Here is a 20931-nt window from a genome sequence, read left to right as displayed (position 1 = left end):
TTCTATTGAAACAGTCTAGATGTTTCACACCACATATCAGTGCATCATATATCACATATCCAAAGATAGATTTAGCACATTAAAATCCTGTATAATTTGTCCTGATGGTCAATAGAAAGCTTTTCTCCTGGGAACTTAACAGAAAAATCAGTTTTTCAAGTCAAGGACCATTATTTTCCTATGTGTGCTATTCATTTTCCACTAAGGGTCTTACCCATTAGAACCAAGAAACAGAGGAATGAAATTGTGTTAACTATCAATCACAGGCCAGTTAGTTGATAGACAGTTTGACAGAGTTAACTATCAATCACAGGACAATTGCCCTTCAACACCAGGCTTATACTGCCAGCTCCAGAAATATGGGAACAGTCAGATTTCCGTATTTACTGAGGTAAAACTTACAGGTGACTTGATTTATCAGCAAGCACTGTCTCACTGCCCATTATTCCAACTGTGAAGTGCCCAAGGTAGTGAAAACTACAGGGATTTGAAAGGAAGTTGATAAAGACAATCAAAACCTAATCAACTGGCACAGCTGAGAACCATAGCCCAGAGTGGTTAATTAACACCACAAGATTCTATGCAAGCCCATAACACATTTAAGGACTGTTCTGGAAAAGAAATTATGATTAGAAAAAGGTCTTCCGCCCCTCTTCCTGTTACATGCTTCAGCTAATATGAAGTCCTGATTTAAAAAAAAAAAAAAAGAAGAAAAAAAGTGTGTTTAGCAATAAATTAGATAATTGAATTAGTATTTTTTTCCAGTGAAAAGGAAACAGATTTCATGTAGTGATGACCAATGTGTGAATTGCAGTAATAGTGAAAATGGCTAAATTGTTAGAGAAATAAGGATTTGCCGTTGCCTCTTAACAAATTTACTATTGATCGAATGCCCAGAATATAACATTTTTTTTTTCCTCAAAGACGGCAGCCGTTTACCCAATAAATTAGCTTAGCTGCTCTCAAGTTGTTGAAGTTATTAATCATTTATTTGAGGAGGCTAATGAACCGTTTTAGGGCACTCAAACTCAAAATCCATTAGGCCACAAATTCAGAGCCTTTTGTCTGGGCAACTCACAGAAGACCCTTGTGCTCTTTCCCTCCTCAGAGGAAACTGTTTCATTGTCACCCCTTTCTGAAATGGTAGCTCTAATTTGACCCCATGGTGCTTATTTCTCCTTCCTAAGCTCCTTGGCGTTGGCCTGGCCTGGGCTCTGGCAGCCACCTGATCCACCTGCACATTTTTGGCACCATGCATGTAATCCATCTCACTGTCGAAATGGCATAAAAGGGAAAATCTGAGGAAAGAAGGAAATAAAAGACATGAGGCAGCCAGGCAGGTTACAGGCACGTTTGCTTTTTCTTTGGTGAACTTGCTGGGGCAGGGGGTGGTTGTTGTTTGGCCGTGCTTAAAATGTCTCTGTGAATGCTCAAGAGGGCTTGGCTTGGCTTACAGCTTGCAGGCATCTGTGCTACTTGAGAAATGACAGATGCTTGTTTAAAGTGTCAAAAGCTGCTGCCTGAAGTGCAAGGAAGCACTCTGCACAGCACGGCTCTGGTCAGTAAAACTCTTCCTTTGTTAAACTGAAAGGACCTCAGGGATATCAAAACTCCTCTGATTACACAAAGCCATATCTGCTGGTTGGTGTTTTAGCCAAGAGCTGTGATACTGTGTGAGTTCACAGTTCTGAAGGCTAGAAAGGACCCTTGGTTGATTTAATCTTACCTCCCACCCCGGTCTGCTGCTTTCATTTTTCGAGCACAGTTATCATTGATTGGTTGAAGTCTGTTGCCCTGGAAGGCATCCAAGAGATGGAAAAAAAATCCAGAAAAATTAAATTAAACTATATTCTTGTAATTGTCATGCATTTTCCATGCAATCAGAAGCCTTTACAGCTTGTGAAAGCAGGATTACACACGTGAGCAAAGAGCTGGAAATTCAGACCTTTCCCTGAGCACACATGTGACAAGGGACAATGGCTGCCTGCCAGGATGATAATCTGTGCTTGCATTCCTGTGTTCACAGGCTGAGGAAAGTGGTGGGATATAGAGGTGAGAAACCACAGTTACCAAGAGGAGGCAGAACTGGAGTTTGTTGTGAAGAATGTCTGAAATCCATTGATAATTATATGTTTGCTCCCTCACCTGGTCCAAACCACCTTTCAGGAACCTTTTGAGCATCCAGACAGGAATGCTGCCATATAAAGCCTAGGAGGCTTCACTTAATGCACTGTGTACCCATTTCTGTTTTCCAGAAAAAGGTGGAGGACCATCCCAACCGGAGTCCCTCCATTTGGTTGGCCATGTACAGCGCTTTTGGACGGCCAATCCTGCTCAGCAGCACCTTCCGCTACCTGGCCGATCTGCTGGGCTTTGCTGGGCCACTCTGCATTTCTGGAATCGTCCAGGGCTTCCAGAACACAACCAATAATACAAATACCACAGAAAAGGTACCTGACTGAGGATTGAAAGGCTCTGCTAGTAGTTTTAGAGTCATATCAGACTGCAAATTTATTTTAAACAGCTGGCTGCATGCTTTGAGAGGTCTGTGGTCGTTGCTGTGCTATTTCAGTTTCTCTCAAGCATATTGAGTATTTCTGTTGTGAGAGACAGTCAAATTATAAACTTGAGCAGTGGAAGCCTTGGGTAGGAATGGAACGTGGGTTGTGGAGGCTCCCCCCAGCTCCCCAGCCATCTCCATCTTGATGGAGTCATCCCAGCAGTTCTGGGGAAAAGGAATGACTTTTTCAGCTCCTTTTCAACTGTGCCTGTTTGTTTCAGGCAGGACACACACTGGTGGTGCCTCAGTGATGCATCCAGCCCGGGAATTTTGCTTAAATCCTGTCCATTTGTCAGTTTGCACTTCACTGACAGATTTGAGTTCTCTAAAATCTGTTATTTACTGGGAGGCTGACAGTAGCTAGTCCCTGTTTGTGGCTGATTGTATTGATTGCTGCTGTGATGAACTATGTCAGCAGATATTGAGAAATTGAAAGGTATCCACTTTACTCAATGGTGTTTTTGATACTAGAGATGCACAAGAGATGCCAGATCAGTGCTCATTTTAAGTTTCACTGAGACTGAACTTTCAGGGACCACCTCTAAATGCTGAGCAAGCCTCCGATACAGAATATTTTTTATCACAAGAAAAAGAATTTATGAGTAACTAATGAAAAGATACCGGTAAAATTATTTTACTGAAGGCAGAGAAGAAATGACATTTTCCTGCATTTGTCTTCTGATAGAGCAACATCTCCACACAGCTTTTGGAGTGTTTTATCTCTGAATGAGCAGATAGGTATGTAATGGAATAGAATTTTCCTCTCCAGATAAAGTATTTGACTACCATCACCATCCAAATATCTTTTTCTTGGCTGCTCACTCCTGACATTCATTTTCTTGACTGATGGTCTCAATTTGGCTTGAGGCCTTCACTGCACTGAAGGAGAGTTTAATTGTACAGCTTATCAAATAAAGCTTTTTATCATCCTTGAACCTGCAAATGCTAGATTTGAGTCACAGAGTTACAAGGCAAATGCATGTTTTGACTTCAAAAATGTTGGGGTTTTTTCATGATGAACAAAGTATTTAAGCTTGAAAATAATTTCTGGATCTCAGATTTAGGAATCCGTACCTTGTCTGCTTCCTTTATCTTTTGTACTCTTCAGTTTAGTGGCTTCAGTTATGGCTTTTTAAGGTTTTAATGAGCATTGACTAAAGGGAAGATTGGAATCGTTGGAGATCTTGAAAGCACTTGGCTTGGTGACAGTCACTATTTCTCTTGGATACATTTCAGAATGCATTTGCCTTTAATTTATGGATTTTGATAAACTTCCTCTTGGTTGTTCTTGCTATTAAACATTTCTCCTTTAAATTCTCTCTAGTTCCAATTAATGTGAATATGCTTAATTTTATGCTTATTTTGCCTTAATTCCTGAGAACTCTATATACATTAAAAAAAGGTATCTACAAATGTTATTTTCTCATTGATATCTCCACTATGAAAACAAGGGGAATTTAGATACGGCAGAACATTAAGAGAAAAGTTTTTAAATATATTTATTTCACCATTCATGCACTTAAGCAACCCTTTTTTCAAGGAGTCTTGGGCAGATGGCTTTCTTTCTTATATTGCCCATTCCTTTCATCTCAGAATCTGGCTGGATATTTCAGTAGAACAGGCTTTTTCCTTCTTTTTTTTTTTTTTTTTTTTTTTTTTTTACCCCCTGTAAGAATTCCAGTACATCCTGCTTCCAGCTGGGTCGGAAATACCAAAGGAACAGTCTTCCTTGGAGTATTTTGGTACATTTGTTTCCTTTTCTGCCTGAAACAGAGCAGAACAGTGAACACAAAAACTAGAAAATTAAAACAAAGGGCTTTATACGAGATCGTTTTGTCTCTTCCAAGTTGAGGCTTTTAAAACTCATTTTATACAGAATACTGGCATGTATAGTCTTATGTTATTTAGAATTTGTGGGTATCATAGAATATATTTGTGGAAGGAATTGTTTCCATGATATGCAAATACAACATAAATAACTAATCCCATATAATAAAAAATATTTTCTTGCAGCTTCTCTTTGGGGTAGGTGGAATGAGCTTTATTTTCTACTGAGTAACATTTCTATCCTACAAATCACCAGAATTTGATGGGGAAGCTAAAGACAAGGCAGACATGGTGATCTTATTGTTCCTTTCCTGCTAAAACGAAATCATTTTTGAACTGCTAAAACATCTCAATCCTCAGTCTTTTGAACAGGAGTAGAGTTTTAAATTTGTATCCAAATGATTTTCATATAGAGGTAAGTGAGAAATCTGATTTCTATAACTTTCCCATAATACCACAGTATGATTTATTCTAATGCAATGCTTAAATTTGCTTGTTTCCAGCTTCTCGGGAATATACAATCCCTCCTATGGCACTTGCATAATTTTTTCCTTTCTTTTCAGGTGAAGGATCCATCAAACTCCTACCTTTCATCTGAGGAATTCCTCAGGAATGTTTATGTCTTGGCAGTCCTTCTCTTCCTGGCCCTTATTCTGCAGAGGACATTCCTGCAGGCCTCCTACTATGTGACCACAGAGACTGGCATCAACCTCCGGGGTGCCTTACTGGTGAGCAAAGATCTGCCAGGAGATTCACTAAGAGCTCCAGCTTTGTGTTCTCATTTGCCTCATTCTTTATCTGAAAACTGACTTGAAATGATGGTTTCAGAGAAGATATGTGTATTTTTATACACAAAACTGGACAAAGTAGTGCTGGCAAGCTGCTGGCAGCAATTCCTTCTGCTAAAAGCTAATCCCATCATTCTAATCTGTCGGAAGTTTAACACCAATAAAAACCCCATGCATATAAAAACACATCTTTACAGACAATGACAGATAGAAGAAGATCAGCAGTGTCATTTTGGCTCTGCACCTGCTTTGTCCTTTAGCTTATGAGTTTGCTTCTCCTGACTGGGGACAGTCATCTGCAGAGTGTCCTTGTTTTATGGGAACACTGTGCATGCGTTGGGAGTGGTGACTCTGGATATTTATGCCCTTTAGCACAGAGCCCTGTGGGATGGGATGGGAGTGATTCATCTGCAGGGCTGTGTCTGTAACCCCAGCATCCCTTAACCCTCTGTGAGAGCCTTGCTATGAACTGCAGCCAGCAGCTCCAGCCCAGCACATGGTGGGGGGTGTAGCAGGGCTCTGCACAGACCAAGCTCCAAAGGCAGCAGTAGCAATCCAGAAGCTGGAACTGATGTTTTGCCAGATGTAACTAGCCATGGGAATAACATCTCAGCATGGAGGCTTCTTTTTTTTTTTTTTTTTTTACTTCCTCTGATTGATGGAGCTGCTTTGAACATTTTTTGCCTTCTCCCATGGTAGATGGTACAGACGTGGGGATGAAAGAGCACCTGGTTATTTCCTTTTAGTGACTCCTTTTTGTGACTCCCACTTACAAAAACTGGGACTCTTTAGGAGCATATGCAGCTGATTTAATTCACCAGGCATTTCTGGTTAATTCTACAGTATATACTTTATTCATGAAGAAAATGGGTGAAGAGGAACAAATTATTTTAATACTTCCTTGGAGCAGCAGTGTTTGATGTTTGGTCATAACTGCAAACTGTGCTCAAAATATTTCTCTTTAAAATTCAGTAGATGTAAGCCCTGATTAATTTTAAACCTTGTTAAACTCCTACCAATTTTATGGAATGGAATGGCCAGGCAAGGGAGAGAAACCCAAAGGAACACTTACCCACTCTGATCAAACTTCACAGCATTTCTTATCAGAAAAAAGGATCTCTGACAGACAGTGTCACAGAAAAGCAGGCTCACCAAATGCTTATTAAAAAAGGTTCTTTGGCCGATTTCCTAAATCTTGATATTTTGTTGTCATTTTTTGTTCTGTTTTAGGTCTGCATTAAGCAAGAAACCTTTTAAGTGGAATTAGAGTTTTTTAAAGTCAGTTCTCTCTCTTGTGCTTTCTCTCACTGTCTCCATCTCTCTCTGTCTCAGGAGAGAGACTGGGAGAAGGGCTGTCCTAGGTAAAGGCTGATGATGCAGTTTGAAACATCCCACTGCTATTGTTCTTTTATAATTACATCATTTTACTAACATCATTTTTTCCCCTTTCTTATAGGCAATGATATATAATAAGATCCTGAGGCTTTCTACATCCAACTTGTCCATGGGAGAGATGACACTGGGACAAATCAATAACTTGGTTGCCATAGAAACCAACCAATTGATGTGGTTCTTGTTCCTGTGCCCCAATCTCTGGGCAATGCCTGTTCAGGTAGAGCATCCAAGTCACGGCCTGATTTCAGAGATCCTCCAGCCTGGCTGAGGAGAGTGTGAATGTCTGGGACACTGCTACAAAATCCAGAGGGGAACCACTAAGATTAGCAAAGCAGAAAGGTGACCCAAGGGCTGGACAGGTGTCTCTCCAAGGGCCAGTGAAGAGAGAGGGGTTTTTTAGCAGGATTTCCATGTCTGTGGCTTGAACAATGAGGACCTGCAATCCTTTTCTTGCTCATATTTTTTCCACTGTTGACAGAAATTCATTGCTTTTATTTTGCCACCTGGCATCAGCACTAAGCATTGCACATTGCAGTGTCCACTTGTAACTGAGCTTTATGGCAGGACCAACAGCAGTTTAATCCTGTTCCATGACTGACATGAACACTGACAATGCTCAGTGGAGTTCTCATCTAGGCAAACTTAGTCACTGAACACATCTGCTTCTTAACCAGGCTGGGAAAGAAATGGAAGCAGATCTGTAGGAAGGAAAGGTTGAGATTATTTAGCTTGAAGGAAATCTTCAACAGTGCCCATGACTTAATGACCTGAGACATGCTGATTTTCCATGAAGCTTGGACTCTGTAGCCTCTTCAGAATTTTAGCTCAGGATGTGTTTGGCATGGTCCTTACCTTTCAGTGATCCCACTATTAAAGGATTTTTAAAAGGGGTAGAACCAACTCTTATAGTAGATCTATTTTGCTGAATTTCCTGGAACTGTATCAGTAATCTATTTTATTAGTCACTAATTACTATTACTAATGGGTTGGGTAGGGTTTAGAGTGTCATGAAATAGTTTATGAAAAAAGGCAAAAAAGGCTACATTAAGAAGGAAACAGAAATTAGAAAAAAATATATAGGGTTTCATTTCACTGTTTCACATTCTGTGAAGTGGATGGAAGTGTTGTTATCAATACTTTGAAAGTTATTAAATGAACATTTGGTCTGATTCCTGTGGCTAGGTATGGTAATTTCAAGTACAGGAGCCTGAAAAGCTAAATATTGCTTTAAAAATGTTGAACTCCATTGATTCATACTTCTGATGTTTTCTAATAAGTGGGCAATTTAAAGACAGACTTGTTTAAGAGATAAAAGTATGAGATATGCAGCTAATTCTGTATGCCCTCTTATCACTGAGGACATCTCTCTACCACAAAGTGGAGCTTTTAATAGGAATATTTATATAGCAGAACTTGAATTAACTCTGGAACCAGAATCACAGCAGTCACATCACAGCCATTCCCAGGTAACCCACTGTGGGAAGTGTTCCCAAACCCTCTGCAGGGCTAAGGCAGCATTTTCCCCCAGAGCTGTGTGGTATTGATGCCCAAGCTCAGTTTGTGTCAGTCCCAGCACATTTCCTTCGTGCTTCAGTGCCTGTCTGTGATGTCCCTCTGCCTGCAGTTGCACAGGGACACTACAACAGAATGCAAATGTGATCCATGACAGCCCTAAGACCTCTGAATGCTTCCAGAGTGAGGTAAGGAGCTCTAGTGTAAACAGGACTTGAGGCCAGGAGCTCTGTCAGATGCCTCAGGGCAAGCACCATCATTTTAGTGCTCCTTTAGTTTCGTGGAAACCCAGTCTGGAACTAGAACTATCAGGCACTAACACAAACTATTTCGTTAATGTCAAAAAGAAAGGCTCTGGGTTTATTTCCCACACTTTCCAAACGTGACCTCCTGAAGTACGGGCTCAGCTGATTCCTACGAACCATTTAAGTGTTTATTAGAAGAACAAACATTTTTCTCTTGGTGTGGTTCTGGCATATTGAAACCTACTTTTTTTCTTTTCCTGCATTGCTTTTCTCTTCACAGATAATAATGGGGGTGATCCTCCTTTATAACCTACTGGGAGTGAGCGCCTTGGTCGGGGCCGCTGTCATCGTGCTCTTAGCTCCCATCCAGTACTTCATAGCCACCAAGCTGGCTGAGGCTCAGAAGAGCACTCTTGTAAGTGAATTATTTCCGTGACATTTGTGATCCAGAAATGAGAACAGGGTTTCTGGGTTCCGTTCTTGTAGTTAGTGAAAACCCTACTGAGTGCGTTTGGGGGGACCATCCCTCAGTTTCACTGTCCCTCCCTGGCTGTTTTCTGTGACTCAGTGTCTCTTCCTTCCTCAAAATTTGTCAGAAGAGGATCTCGAAAAAGTATGTGGGCCTTGACCTGTCTTCTCTGCAAGGAATATTTTTAATCCAACCAGCAAAATTTTGTCTGAATTCCACTCCATGAAAGGGTATTATTCCCACATACAGATGTTGTATTTCATGGGATGTTAGCAAACAGTGCAAATGACTGTTAAATTATAGCAGGAAAGTATTAAAGAATGTGCTCGGCCTCCCTCTGTAAAGTCTAGAGAATTTTTACTCTCAGCCCAAGCTTTGGTATTCTCTAAAAATCAGTTGTCACTGCAGGGTTATTATCTATTCACATCAAAATTTTTCAGTGCTGTAAGTTTATTTTTCTGCCTCATTTAGTTCACCAATTAGAAAAGTTTTCTGCTCCTTTGTCTAATTTTTAACTTTATTGCTGTGACCTTTGGATTTTTAAAATAAACCTTTGATGTTTAAGTTGCAAATATTTAGACATCCTTTTTATCTTGATATTCAGTAAGCAAATTATTGATGCGTGGATCTAATTGCCAGCACACTTCAATCCTGTTGAGTTGTGTCACTTTTAATAACCTGTACAAATTGAACAGAGGACTTATCTCTGCAGAATTTCGGAAAGAATCCTTCCAGCTGCTCTATTCTGATTTCCTCTGACTCCTAACACCTTTTGGATTATGATTTTACCAAAACTTATGATTACTGTTTTCTGATGAGGGGAAAATAGCTAAATACATTGATAAATCTCTCACTTATTTTCACATTTTTTCATTTTTCTGGATCCCAGAATGATTCTTGCATCAGCAAATACACACATTTAGGTTTCTCTCTATTATTATGGACACCACTGCCCTACTAACCCACCTTCCTGAGTTTCACCCTCTCTTTGAAGGGTTGGGATGTGTTGAGTTATTTTTCTTTGCAGAAAAGGGTCACTTAATTTCCCCTAAAGGTTGTAAATATTTTAATACTTCCAAAGAAAATGAAATTTAATATTCTTTTTCTCAGTATGGCACCTGTATAAAATCACGAATGAACAAAATTATTTTTTCATGAATTTAACTGTGAAGTGAGGAGAAAAGAGGGTTGTCATTAAGACTACAAGCGGTTCTCAATTTTTTCCCCCGGTTTTCTCTTGAAATGAAGGACTATTCTACTGAGAGATTAAAGAAAACCAATGAGATACTCAAAGGCATTAAGCTACTGAAGCTGTATGCCTGGGAGCACATATTTTGTAGGAGTGTGGAAGAAACCAGAATGAAAGAGCTCACCAGTCTCAAAACCTTTGCACTTCATACATCTCTTTCCAGTAAGTAACTGTGTTTTTATTGCTCAGAAAAGGATCTTGTTTTTCATGTCAACATTCCTCCCAACTTCAATTAAAGAGAGATACAGCTGTGCCTGTGATACTTATCTGTGTGTAATGTCATTCAAATAAAAAGGCATGGTAAATACATAACACAGAAATTCAAAAGGATAAAATACATATTGTTGATTTTTTTTGCAGTACGTTTTCTCCTACTTTTGTTGTCACATTGTAGTTAGGAGTTGCGTTATAGTAAGAAGGCTCCAGATAATATTGGCAGCTCAGACTGCAGCAAAGATAAATTATGTTTTCTGCATATAAATTGCATTTTCTGCAGTGTAGAAGGGTTGAGTAATGTTTTAGTTGTGTTTCATATTACTTGTGCACATAATGAGTTTTATCCTAGCTTAGCAGAGCAGACAAACGAGAGAGTTCCATGGCTTATTTGTTGGTGTGTTTAAGATCTCTGACTATTAGGGAAGGAAATTTCTTCCTGCAGACTAATTTTCCTTTTGGAGTGTTAATTACCTGAATTGGAAGTAACTGGATTATTTTAGTGTCATATACTTACTGTAATTTTTTTTCCTTATTTCCTATAATCTGATGCTTATTTTATTTCTCTTTCCCAGTTTTTATGAATGCAGCCATACCAATAGCAGCTGTTCTTGCAGTAAGATTTTTTTTTTTTTTCAGTTTTCCTTATAAAAAAGGGAGAGGAAAGTGGGGGGAGGGGTGTAAAAAGGAAGAAAGGGCACCATTGTTACTGTAGGACCTATTCTTCATAAAATCAGCAGATGAATTAAGATGCCCCTGCTAACTGTAGGAGAGTGTGACCCTGGAAGTTTTCATTCCCGGAAGGTGGACTGGTAAAACCAAAGAGAAAAACCAATTTTTTACTATAAGAAAGAAAAATCATTACATCTTGAATTTTTTACTAGAAGGAAGGAAGGAAGGAAGGAAGGAAGGAAGGAAGGAAGGAAGGAAGGAAGGAAGGAAGGAAGGAAGGAAGGAAGGAAGGAAGGAAGGAAGTAAAGAAGGAAGAAAGGAAGAGAGAAAGAGAGAAAGAAAGAGAGAATGAAAGAGAGGGAGAGAAAGAAAGAAAGAAAGAAAGGAAGAAAGATAATTACAACTTGAAAGAAGACCCATTTGGAAAAGCTCATTTTGAAAGGGCTTTTAAATGTCTTTTCTTGTCTCTTTAGCAGCAGAACTTATTCCTGTTTCAAAATGCATTATGAGGTCCATTCAAGTTTTCAAGAAAGGGTACACTGCAGTGTAAAGAGGAGTAAATTCTGCTTGTCCTCTAGCCAGGAGCCAGGTTAAAGTCTCAGCCTCATGCACTAGAGGAACTATGCCATGCTGGTCAGTAAGGAGCTTTCACAGACTGAGTTTTGAGGGCAGGGTACGCTGAGGGTGTCTACAAGAATTGAAACATTATGACCAAAATTCTGCATCTGTGGAAAAAAACCCTAAGATTTGTTTAGATTCTTACTGATTTTTTCTGTGTTTCCTGTAAACCCTAAAGTCAGTTACAAAGCTGTAATCAAATGCTAGATTTTACAATTTCCCCTCTTCAGTGTGTACAGCTCTAGAAATCACTGGCAAGATTTTAAAATCTATTTCACTTTAACAGAACACACCTTTCTCTTCAGTTTATCCTGATTCCCAGTGAACTGAGGTAGTTATTAGCCTTACCTGAGCAAAATATTTTGCTTGCTGTCCTTGTCCATCTTGTTCAAGAGTCCTTGTCCTGACATGTTCTTTCCCTGATGTGACAGACATTTGTGACTTATGCATACACCAGTGAAAAGCCACTGCAGCCCGCCCAGGCATTTGCATCCCTGTCACTGTTCCACATCCTGGTCACACCTCTGTTCCTGCTCTCCACCGTGGTTCGTTTTGCAGTCAAGGCCATCGTGAGGTAAGTGGTCCTTCTCCTTCCTCCAACTCCGGAACACTCACGTTCAGTACCAGAAAAGGTTGTTTCTACCTGCTCATGTGGAATAATGTTAAGAGGTGGGACTCTGATGCTAAAGATGTGAGAGAAATCAGAGTGACCCTTCCTTTTTACTGCGTGACACAGAGACAAAGAAACAAAGCACAGGAAGCACAGGGAGCTGCTAGAGCCAGTCTGGACCAGGGACACCAAGGGCAGCACAGGGATGGAGCAGCTCTGCTGGGAGGAAAGGCTGAGGGAATTGGGATGGTTCAGCCTGGAGAGGAGAAGGCTTTGGGGTGCCCTCATTGTGGCCTTGCAGAGCCTGAAGGGAGCCCACAGGAAAGATGGAGAGAGACTCTTGACAAGGGCCTGGAGTGACAGGACAAGGGGCAATGGCTTCACACTGACAGAGAGCAGGGTTAGATTGGATATGAGGAAGAAATTTTTCCCTGTGACGGTGGTGAGGCCCTGCCACAGGTTGCCCTGAGCAACCTGGGATAGTGGAAGGTGCCTCTGCCCATGACAGGGTGTCAGAACAAGGTGGTCTTTAAGATTCCTTCCAACCTAGGCCATTCTGTGATTCTGTGATTCCTAATGTTCCATTCTTTTTACAATTTGATTAGTTTTGGCAGTTCGGATTCAGAGCTGCACTGTCCTTCCTTGGGAGATGCTCCTCCTCTTACACTGTGGCCACCCACCACTGCTCTCCCCTAGCACTCTCTGGGCTCTTGTCAGCACTGAGGTGAGAGAGCCTGGTGTGAAGCCCTCTAACAAGACCAGACCTGCTGAAACAAGGAAGAATAACTAGCTTAACCCTACCACCACATAAACTGCATTGGGCTGTAAGTGAGATTTAATGATGTCCTGCATCCTGTTCCAGGTATTTGTATCTGTAAAGCAGCCCAGCAGAGCAGCTTCCTTCATGTCGGGCTATAGAGCACTTAATCTTGAAGGAGCAGATTGGTCTAAGTCAAATTTCAGGCTTTTGGGTATTGTGTCAGTGGCCTGTACGGACAGAGTCAAAGTTATAGGGTGGTTATGCAGACCTACACGTGGCCAAGATGTCCCAAGAAGTGCAAAGTGGCATCTGGCTGGCAGTTGAGCATCAGATGCCAAACACTAGCAGCATGTGAAGACAGAACTAACCTTCCCACCCAGAAATATCATTCCTTCATGCCAAGGCTGAGTCACATTGGCAAGATACCGCATTGCTGCTGTCACTGCCTCTTTTTGGTGGGCTATGGTAATACCAAACAGCAGTCAAGGGGACTTGGAGCTCCACAGCTGTCATTTGCCAGCGCCACACTGACTTTAAAAAACAAAAATAATTAAACAGTTTATTTTTATCAAAGCAGCAGCAGGAGCAGGGCCACATGAGACATTTTCCCTAGGTTGAAAATGATTTCTGAGTAGTGGAAAATCTCCAGGCTCCTCTATAAATCATCCAAGTCTCTACATCTCTGTACTATGTTTAGCATAGCCCTAATATCAAAATGGTGTGTACATTTTCCTTAACACTGCTGGCCACCCCTCAGGGCAATATTTAAAGACCAGATTTGCCAAAACAAACTGCATCCTTGGTCAAACTCATTTCTTAACATCTTTCTCCCATGAACATCATGTCCCACAAGTGAAGGATAAAGAATGTGTATCTGGCCACTCCATGGCTCTACCCTCAATCAAATACATATACGAGTATGTGTTTGTTATTTTTGTGATTAAGAGCTTATACTTTGGTCAGAATCTCAATTTTCTGTTCAAGAGTAGTTCTAGTGCCACAAAAACTTCTGAGGATACCTCCTTCAAGTGCAAAATAAAGGTTGATGTCATTTTAGATGCATAATCAAACCAAGGTGTTGTACCTTCTACAAATAAATAAGTTCTTGCTTAGCCCCTTATGTAAGACTGAAATTCTGATATGGAAACATATCAGAATTTATAAGGCACATAAATTTGCTATTCAAGAGAGGAGATAGGAACAGGCATGCTGGCAGGAGGAAATAGTGACAATAGCAGTGCTTTCTTGCTAGCCTGTCTCTCTGTGTTGAAAGTGTATTGATAATTTAATACAAAATGCACAGACTGGCTTTGAGATGAAGTACTTTCCCACTTGCAGATTAAGGCTCAAATCACTTATCTGAAGGCATCTGTCCTTCTGCTTTCTCAGTCTCTGGCCCAATGCACCTCGATTTTAGTTTTTGCAAGGTAATAGCTTCACCATGACTGGTGTGCGATTTTGTTCATCTCTTCCCTGGAATGATAAAGACCCAGGTGCTTATGGCACTCTGAAAGGAAGGGGGACAGAAAGCGGAACAAATCCTCCTGTGATAAAGAGTGAATTAAACCTGCCTTTAATTAGTTTAAAATAGTCCCAGTGGACTATTTTAAGAGCTAGGCAAAGAGCTGCTGTGTGTCTCCAGGGCTGGCCATGGCTGTGCTGAGGTGTGCAGTACCCAGCCCGTGTGCATGCAGTGCATAGAACCATGGAATCCCAGAATATGCTGAGTTGGAAGGGACACACCATGATCATCGAGTCCAGCTCCCGGCCCTGCACAGAACACCCCAGAAATCCCACCCAGTGCCTCAGAGCACTGTTCAAATGCTCCTTGTACTCTGTCAGCCCTGTGGCTGTGATCACTTCCCTGGGGAGCCTCTTCCAGTTCCTGACCACACACTGGGTGAAGGACGTTTTCCTGATATCCAGCCTAAACCTCCCTGACACAGCTTCACACTGTTTTCTTGTGTCCTGTCACTGGTCTCAGAGAGCAGAGGTCAGTAGCTGCCCCTTCCTTTCATGAAGAAGCTGCAGAACTTTCCCCTTCACTTCCCCTGGTGAGGAAGCTGCAGAACTGCTGAGGTCTCTCCTCAGTGTCCTCTTCTCCAGGCTGAACAAGCCAGGTGATCTCAACTGTTCCTCATATGGTTTCCCCTCCAGACCCTTCACCATCCTCATGACCTCCTTTGGACTGTCTCTAATAGCTTTAATGTCTTTTAATATGATGCAAAAGCTGTGTTAGGATGCACCCACTGCCCTGGCATTTCCAGAGGATAGAGGTGGGTGAATGACTTATTTCTGCACCCTGACTGCAGCAGCCTGAGAAAGGCACAGGAGAGATAAGCCTGCCAAGGGGGAAACCATTCCCATGGCGCTTCCTTGACACCCTCATGACTTCCTCTGCTCTTCATTCCCAGCTACCAGTACAATGCTTATTTATTTTCATCTGTCCTTCTTCTACGCGCATAAATCTTCATTTGCCATCAGGGTGGCAGATGAAAGTATCCCAAGAACTTCTTTTGGAACATTTCTGATAAATCCTGCTGGCGTGACTGCACAAAAAAGGAAATGTATTCGTGGAAACCTGGATTTATGTAACTCACTGCCCTGTTTTCTTTCAAGCGTTCAGAAGCTGAATGAGTTTCTCCTGAGCGATGAGATTGGAGATGACAGCTGGAGAGGTGGGGACAGCTCTGTACCTTATGAATCCTGTAAGAAGCACACAGGACTTGTAAGTTCTGCTTTTTGACCCTGAATTTCAAGGCAGAGAGCCATATAGCCACATACAAAGCCAGTGGCCAAGCTGCCAGAACCTGGGAGCTTTGATTTCTAGCCTGGCTCTAATATTGACCAGTTTTTCCCCTTTTATGTCTTAATCTCTGTGTTTTACCTACATAAAGGGTCCCCAAAGACACTTAAGCATTGCTGAAGTGCCATTAGCAAACAAACAAACAAACAAACAAACAAACAAACAAACATCCTAAGCCAACCATAATATGCCAACATATTAAAATATGACTAAAATTCAGCCTTCATTTTTATAGTAGGCCCAGGTGGATTTCTTGTGGTTATGGGGTTTGTACTGTATATTACCTGTACAATCCATCTTATACTAGGCATCCTTAGAGAGGAGCAATTCCTGCTTTGGGAAATTCAAAATTAAAAGTGGAAAAAAACAACACCAAACTTTGTGAAATGGGAATTAATTCCAAAATGCTGTTTCTGGAGTACTAAACATAGAGTAAATTTGAGTAAAATTTGAGGGCAAAAATCACAATGAAGATGATTTGGAAAAAGGTGGTTTTTTTCATTTTGATATTTTACTAAAGCTATGTATTTCAACAGTTTCAAACTGACTGTGCAACTCAAAATGTGACTGAAACTTGAAGATGGCAACAGAAAGAAAGGATTAGCACAAAATGAATTTTATTTTAGCTTGCCAACCTGAAACAACACCTTTCTTGCTTTTCTGGGCTATCAGTGATAACAAAAGAAACAAAAATGAGATTGTTTCAGCTTTTATTTTATTTGTCCTGTCCACCTTTTGCTTAGTCCTACAGAGACTGTAGATGATGGGGAGAGGGTTTGAGAAGGATGAAATTTCGGATGGTTATGCATGGGAAGCAAAAAATCCCAATATTTTCTGTGCTTCAGTTAAGGGCGTTTAAAACATTTAAAATGTGGACGACAGTGGTGTATCTGTATTATCACATATCGAAAAGCACTAGCTGCTTTTCCCAAGCTGGAATGGTGGTAGGAAAGGGATTGTTTGCTTTACAGGGCACCAAATGCTGTCTTCTCATGAAGATTCCAACTTTTCTCCTGCTTTCACTTCTCTCTGTGTAGCACACCAAGGCCATCAACAGGAGGCAGCCCCTCAGGTATCAGCTTGAAAGCTACGAGCAGCCGGCGAGGAAGCAGACACGGCCAGTGGAGATTGATGATGTAGCCATTAAGGTGGTTTAGAAAATATTTTCCCTCATGAAAATAGGGAGCAGGTCCTCCTACAACAGCACCTGACGGTGCCCAATTGCTGTTCTTATTTCAAATTTTCCGTGGCAAGAGCAAGCCCTTAAATAAGTTAGCACTTTAGCCAAATTTACAGTGAGAAGAGTGAGCTTCAGATCAGTTTTTACAATTATTTCGTGTCTTCTCAGGAAACAAGGAAGCATCATGAATCTAATGTCCAAGACTTTAGTCTCATATTTGACAAAATAAATGTATTTGGTAAATAGAGCTCAACTCAAGGTCATCCCTTTCTTGCCTTACAAACATTGTGTACATTTTTGTATTTATCTTTTCTTATTCACAATTTTTTGGGGTTTGGTAATCTTTACAAACTTAGTTTGCTTTTTTCTCTGTGTGTAGTACCATGCCACACCTATTAATCACAGATTTATTTTATGAAGGTATTTTAAATCTAAATTAATCATTCTAATCTTTTCCCCTCCTGTGTTTAAATATCTGACTTGTGGTAATTGTTTTGTAGGTGACCAATGGATACTTTTCATGGGGAAGTGGTTTAGCTACACTGTCCAACATAAACATTAGAATCCCTACAGGTATGATGAAAGCACACCTTAAACATGAAATATATAATGTCAATTTGTTATTAATTCCACTTCTTGATGTTTTTAAGTGCACAAAGCTACACATTTAGAGTTTTATAAGAAAAAAATAGAGGTTAAAAGTGTATGCAAGGACATGAGCTGTATTGTTCATATAGTAATATCATTAGATATATGTGGATTTTATATATCTATATAGTTTATATAGTTCTATAGTAGCACAAACTAAGTCAAGAGTTAGAATAAACATGAAAAAATGGTTGAAAAAATTATAATTATTACTTTTAATGGAGAAATTGAAAAAAAAGAAAGAAGAACTCCAGACTCATTCAAACCAAGGGTCCATCTAACTCAGTATGTTATTTTCTGCAACACTCATGTATTACACTTTTCCTGCCATTTATCAACATTACAGTCTTCCAGTTCACAACTATTTTCATTCAGAAGATGGAGTTTTTCTGTCAAGAAATCCTTAATTATTTTGTCTCTCAATTAATTCCTCTTTATTGAGCTGAGTTCCTGTAATTTTTTGCATCCTCAATGTCTTTGGCTAGGGATTCCACAGATTTACAAAATGCTGGTTTGTTTTGGAATACTTGCATAGCAAGTGTGAAAAGTAGAAACTATTATTTCCTATTATTATTAATAATTACAACAATATATTTATTTATTTTTGTTGTTGCTGATAATGGTGTAATATTCATAACACTATCTGCTGGCATTTCATTAAATAATCTTATGCTTTATTTTGATCTCCTATCAAGGGCTTTGTTTTAAAATAGAGTATTACTTTATGTTGCTGTCACGTGGCAATTTAATAACCCCCAAGCCTGTATGATTTGTTTCCGTGTAGCATTAAGTGTCAGCAGCAGAATGTTTTTGCTCCAAGGAGTTTACAGTCTGAGGCCATGGGTTCACAGTTTGGGTGAACCAGAGTTTGCCTCCTTTGGAAGAAATAGGACCCTTGGCTTCCCAGATGGAGAGAAGGTTAACTGGAAAATGCCAAGTATCTGAAGGGGAGGCTACAAGGAGGATGGAGAGAGATTCTTGAAAAGGGCCTGGCATGGCAAGACAAGGGGCAATGGCTTCACACTGACAGAGGAAAGGTTTAGACTGGATATGAGGAAAGAAATCTTCCCTGTGAGGGTGGTGAGGCCCTGGCACAGGCTGCCCAGAGAAGATGTGGCTGCCTCATCCCTGGAAGTGTTTAAGGCCAGGCTGGAGCTCTGAGCAGCCTGGGCTAGTGGAAGATGTCACTGATCATGGCAGGGGGATGGAATGAGGTGATCTGTAAGGTCTCTTCCAACACAAGCATTCTGTGAGTCTGTGAAATGCACTGGCCAGCACAGTTAGTGAGTTCTGACAGTTTACGGGAAGATCTGAGAAGCACCATTGTCACTGCAGAGTAGGACTGGAGGTAGGAAAGTGTCTGTGTGGGGGGGAAGGAGAAGTACAGCAAAGCAGGGAAGAGTAATGGTTCTTCTTTCAGTTTATTAATTAGATTGGCCCAAATTAATTTCAGTTCATTTATTAGATTGTTCCAAATTTTCATGAACCTCCAGGCTGAATAATCACTCCCCACCAAGTATCGTTTGACCCTAAATAACTTTCATGGAGTAACACAGTCCCATAAAACTAATGCTAATATAGGTAAGAGGAGAAGCCTCATTCCTCTGGAAATTAGTGTGTTACTGCAATCCATTAATGTTTCCACAGATGAATTCATGCAATATTGCCCATTTATGTAGTGGATGCTAAAGAAATCATTTAATCAGTTCACGTGCTCTAGGGCTGAGTCTAGCTGGGCCTTATGAACTGGAGTATAACTGGTTTTTTTTTTCTCTTTTTATAAAGTGTTTTGTTGTTTTTACTATTATCATAGGTCAGATGACAATGATTGTGGGCCAAGTTGGCTGTGGCAAGTCTTCACTTCTCCTTGCTATATTGGGAGAGATGCAGACCCTGGAGGGAAAAGTTCACTGGAGCAAGTATGTTTATATAGCTATTAATTGCTGCATTCATTTAAGGAGGAGGCTGAGATTTCCTGTGAAAAATGTAAACTTCATGCCTCAGAACTGCCTGTTGAGTGATTACCATCACACAGATCCTCTCTGGAATGCATCACCTGCAAACTAAGGAAGGATTTTTCACTGTTTTGTCACGTTCAGAGCAGGCGGCGCAGGATGCCCCAGGAAGGGAAAGAGGCTAGTCTGGTGATTAATATCTAATATACTGGCCTAGCAAGTGACCTGGATAGAAAGCATAAACTATTCCTGTTATCAAATAGGCTTCAGTACTCATTATCATTGAAGTCAGCATGGTCCCATTGTTTCTGTACCCACCAGTGAAAGTGTGGAGCTTCTCTAGCCCAGTGGATTTGTGGGGTGCCAGCCTAAAGGAAAGGATGTATTTCCACCCAGAGCTGCTGCTACTGCTGGCAGAAAAAAAATTGTAATGATGTGTGAGCAATGCTTTTCTCCTTCCCTGGTTACTTACCCAAGCTTCACCTATGGGACCGTGTCACTCTTCACAGTAATACACTCAAAAAGCAGCCTGAGCACACCAAACACCTTAAAAGTAAAGGCTGGGCAAAAGCTGTTTCTGAAAGAAGAACTGCCCATGAGGTCAGGCCTTGGACTCAGAACCACTGAATGAGAACTTCCCACAGAAACTAAGTGGTGCAGCAAGCACTCTTCAAGCCTAGGCAGGGCAGAGATGGTGGAAGTGTTGTGCTGTAACCCCAAGACTAGTTCTTTGGATTTAAAGATCAGTTCTGTTTCTTTAAAACTACCAAGCCAAAATCCTCTCAATTATCTTTTTGCTGAGAAAAGAGGGAATTTTGTCACAGAGATCAATATTTTGTTGCCCCATCCCTTGACCAGTAACCGCCTTTGTCATATTTTTTCTTACAGCAGTATTGTAAACTGGATGTTTTTTGCTTTTCCTGTGATAGTATCCATGGCATTTTTGCTCTTTAGCTATACTTCACTTTCTGCTATTCTAAACATATGACCTCACTGGAGTAGCAGGTACAACTGAAGCCAAGGCTACACTAAATTTAGTTTAATTATATATGAATGTGGGCTTTGAAGGAAGAAGAATATGTGACCTACCACCATTAATTTCTCTGAGACATGCAATGAAGGTTTTTATACCACAATCAGGCATTGTTTTTCTCAGTAGTTTCAAAAAAATAAAAAGTGTAAGTAGAATGTACCTCAAAATGATTCTCAAAATTGTTTTGAAGGAAGTATTTGAAAAAGACTCAAGTTTTTCCTAGATAGAGATATGGAACCTTGGAAAGATTAGAAAAAGGAGAAATCTTAGAAATATAAAAGATACATCTAAAGAAATGTTTAGTAATTATGAATTGTGAAAAAAAAAAGTTTAATATTGTTCAAGAGATAGAGTCATTCTGTCATTTGTTTATCAGTCTGTACATCACAAC

General features: G+C 40.4%; 1 protein-coding gene across 11 annotated transcripts in view; it reads left to right on the top strand.

The window, feature by feature from the left end:
• The window catches only part of ABCC9 (ATP binding cassette subfamily C member 9), a 70301-nt gene that overhangs the window by 15653 nt on the left and 33717 nt on the right, over positions 1-20931 (top strand). For all 11 annotated transcript variants that reach the window (XM_040063393.2, XM_058420103.1, XM_040063391.2 and 8 more), the window contains 11 exons: positions 2256-2450; positions 4951-5115; positions 6632-6787; positions 8608-8742; positions 10045-10207; positions 10834-10874; positions 11980-12122; positions 15538-15646; positions 16762-16872; positions 17405-17477; positions 19366-19471. In XM_040063393.2, the coding sequence (XP_039919327.1) occupies positions 2256-2450; positions 4951-5115; positions 6632-6787; positions 8608-8742; positions 10045-10207; positions 10834-10874; positions 11980-12122; positions 15538-15646; positions 16762-16872; positions 17405-17477; positions 19366-19471 (1397 nt within the window). The remainder of the gene's footprint in view (positions 1-2255; positions 2451-4950; positions 5116-6631; positions 6788-8607; positions 8743-10044; positions 10208-10833; positions 10875-11979; positions 12123-15537; positions 15647-16761; positions 16873-17404; positions 17478-19365; positions 19472-20931) is intronic.

This window comes from Hirundo rustica, chromosome 4 (assembly GCF_015227805.2).
Source record: "Hirundo rustica isolate bHirRus1 chromosome 4, bHirRus1.pri.v3, whole genome shotgun sequence".
NCBI lineage: Eukaryota > Metazoa > Chordata > Aves > Passeriformes > Hirundinidae > Hirundo > Hirundo rustica.
The sequence above is the reverse complement of the archived record's forward strand: the minus strand, read 5'-3'. Positions and strand labels throughout refer to the sequence as shown.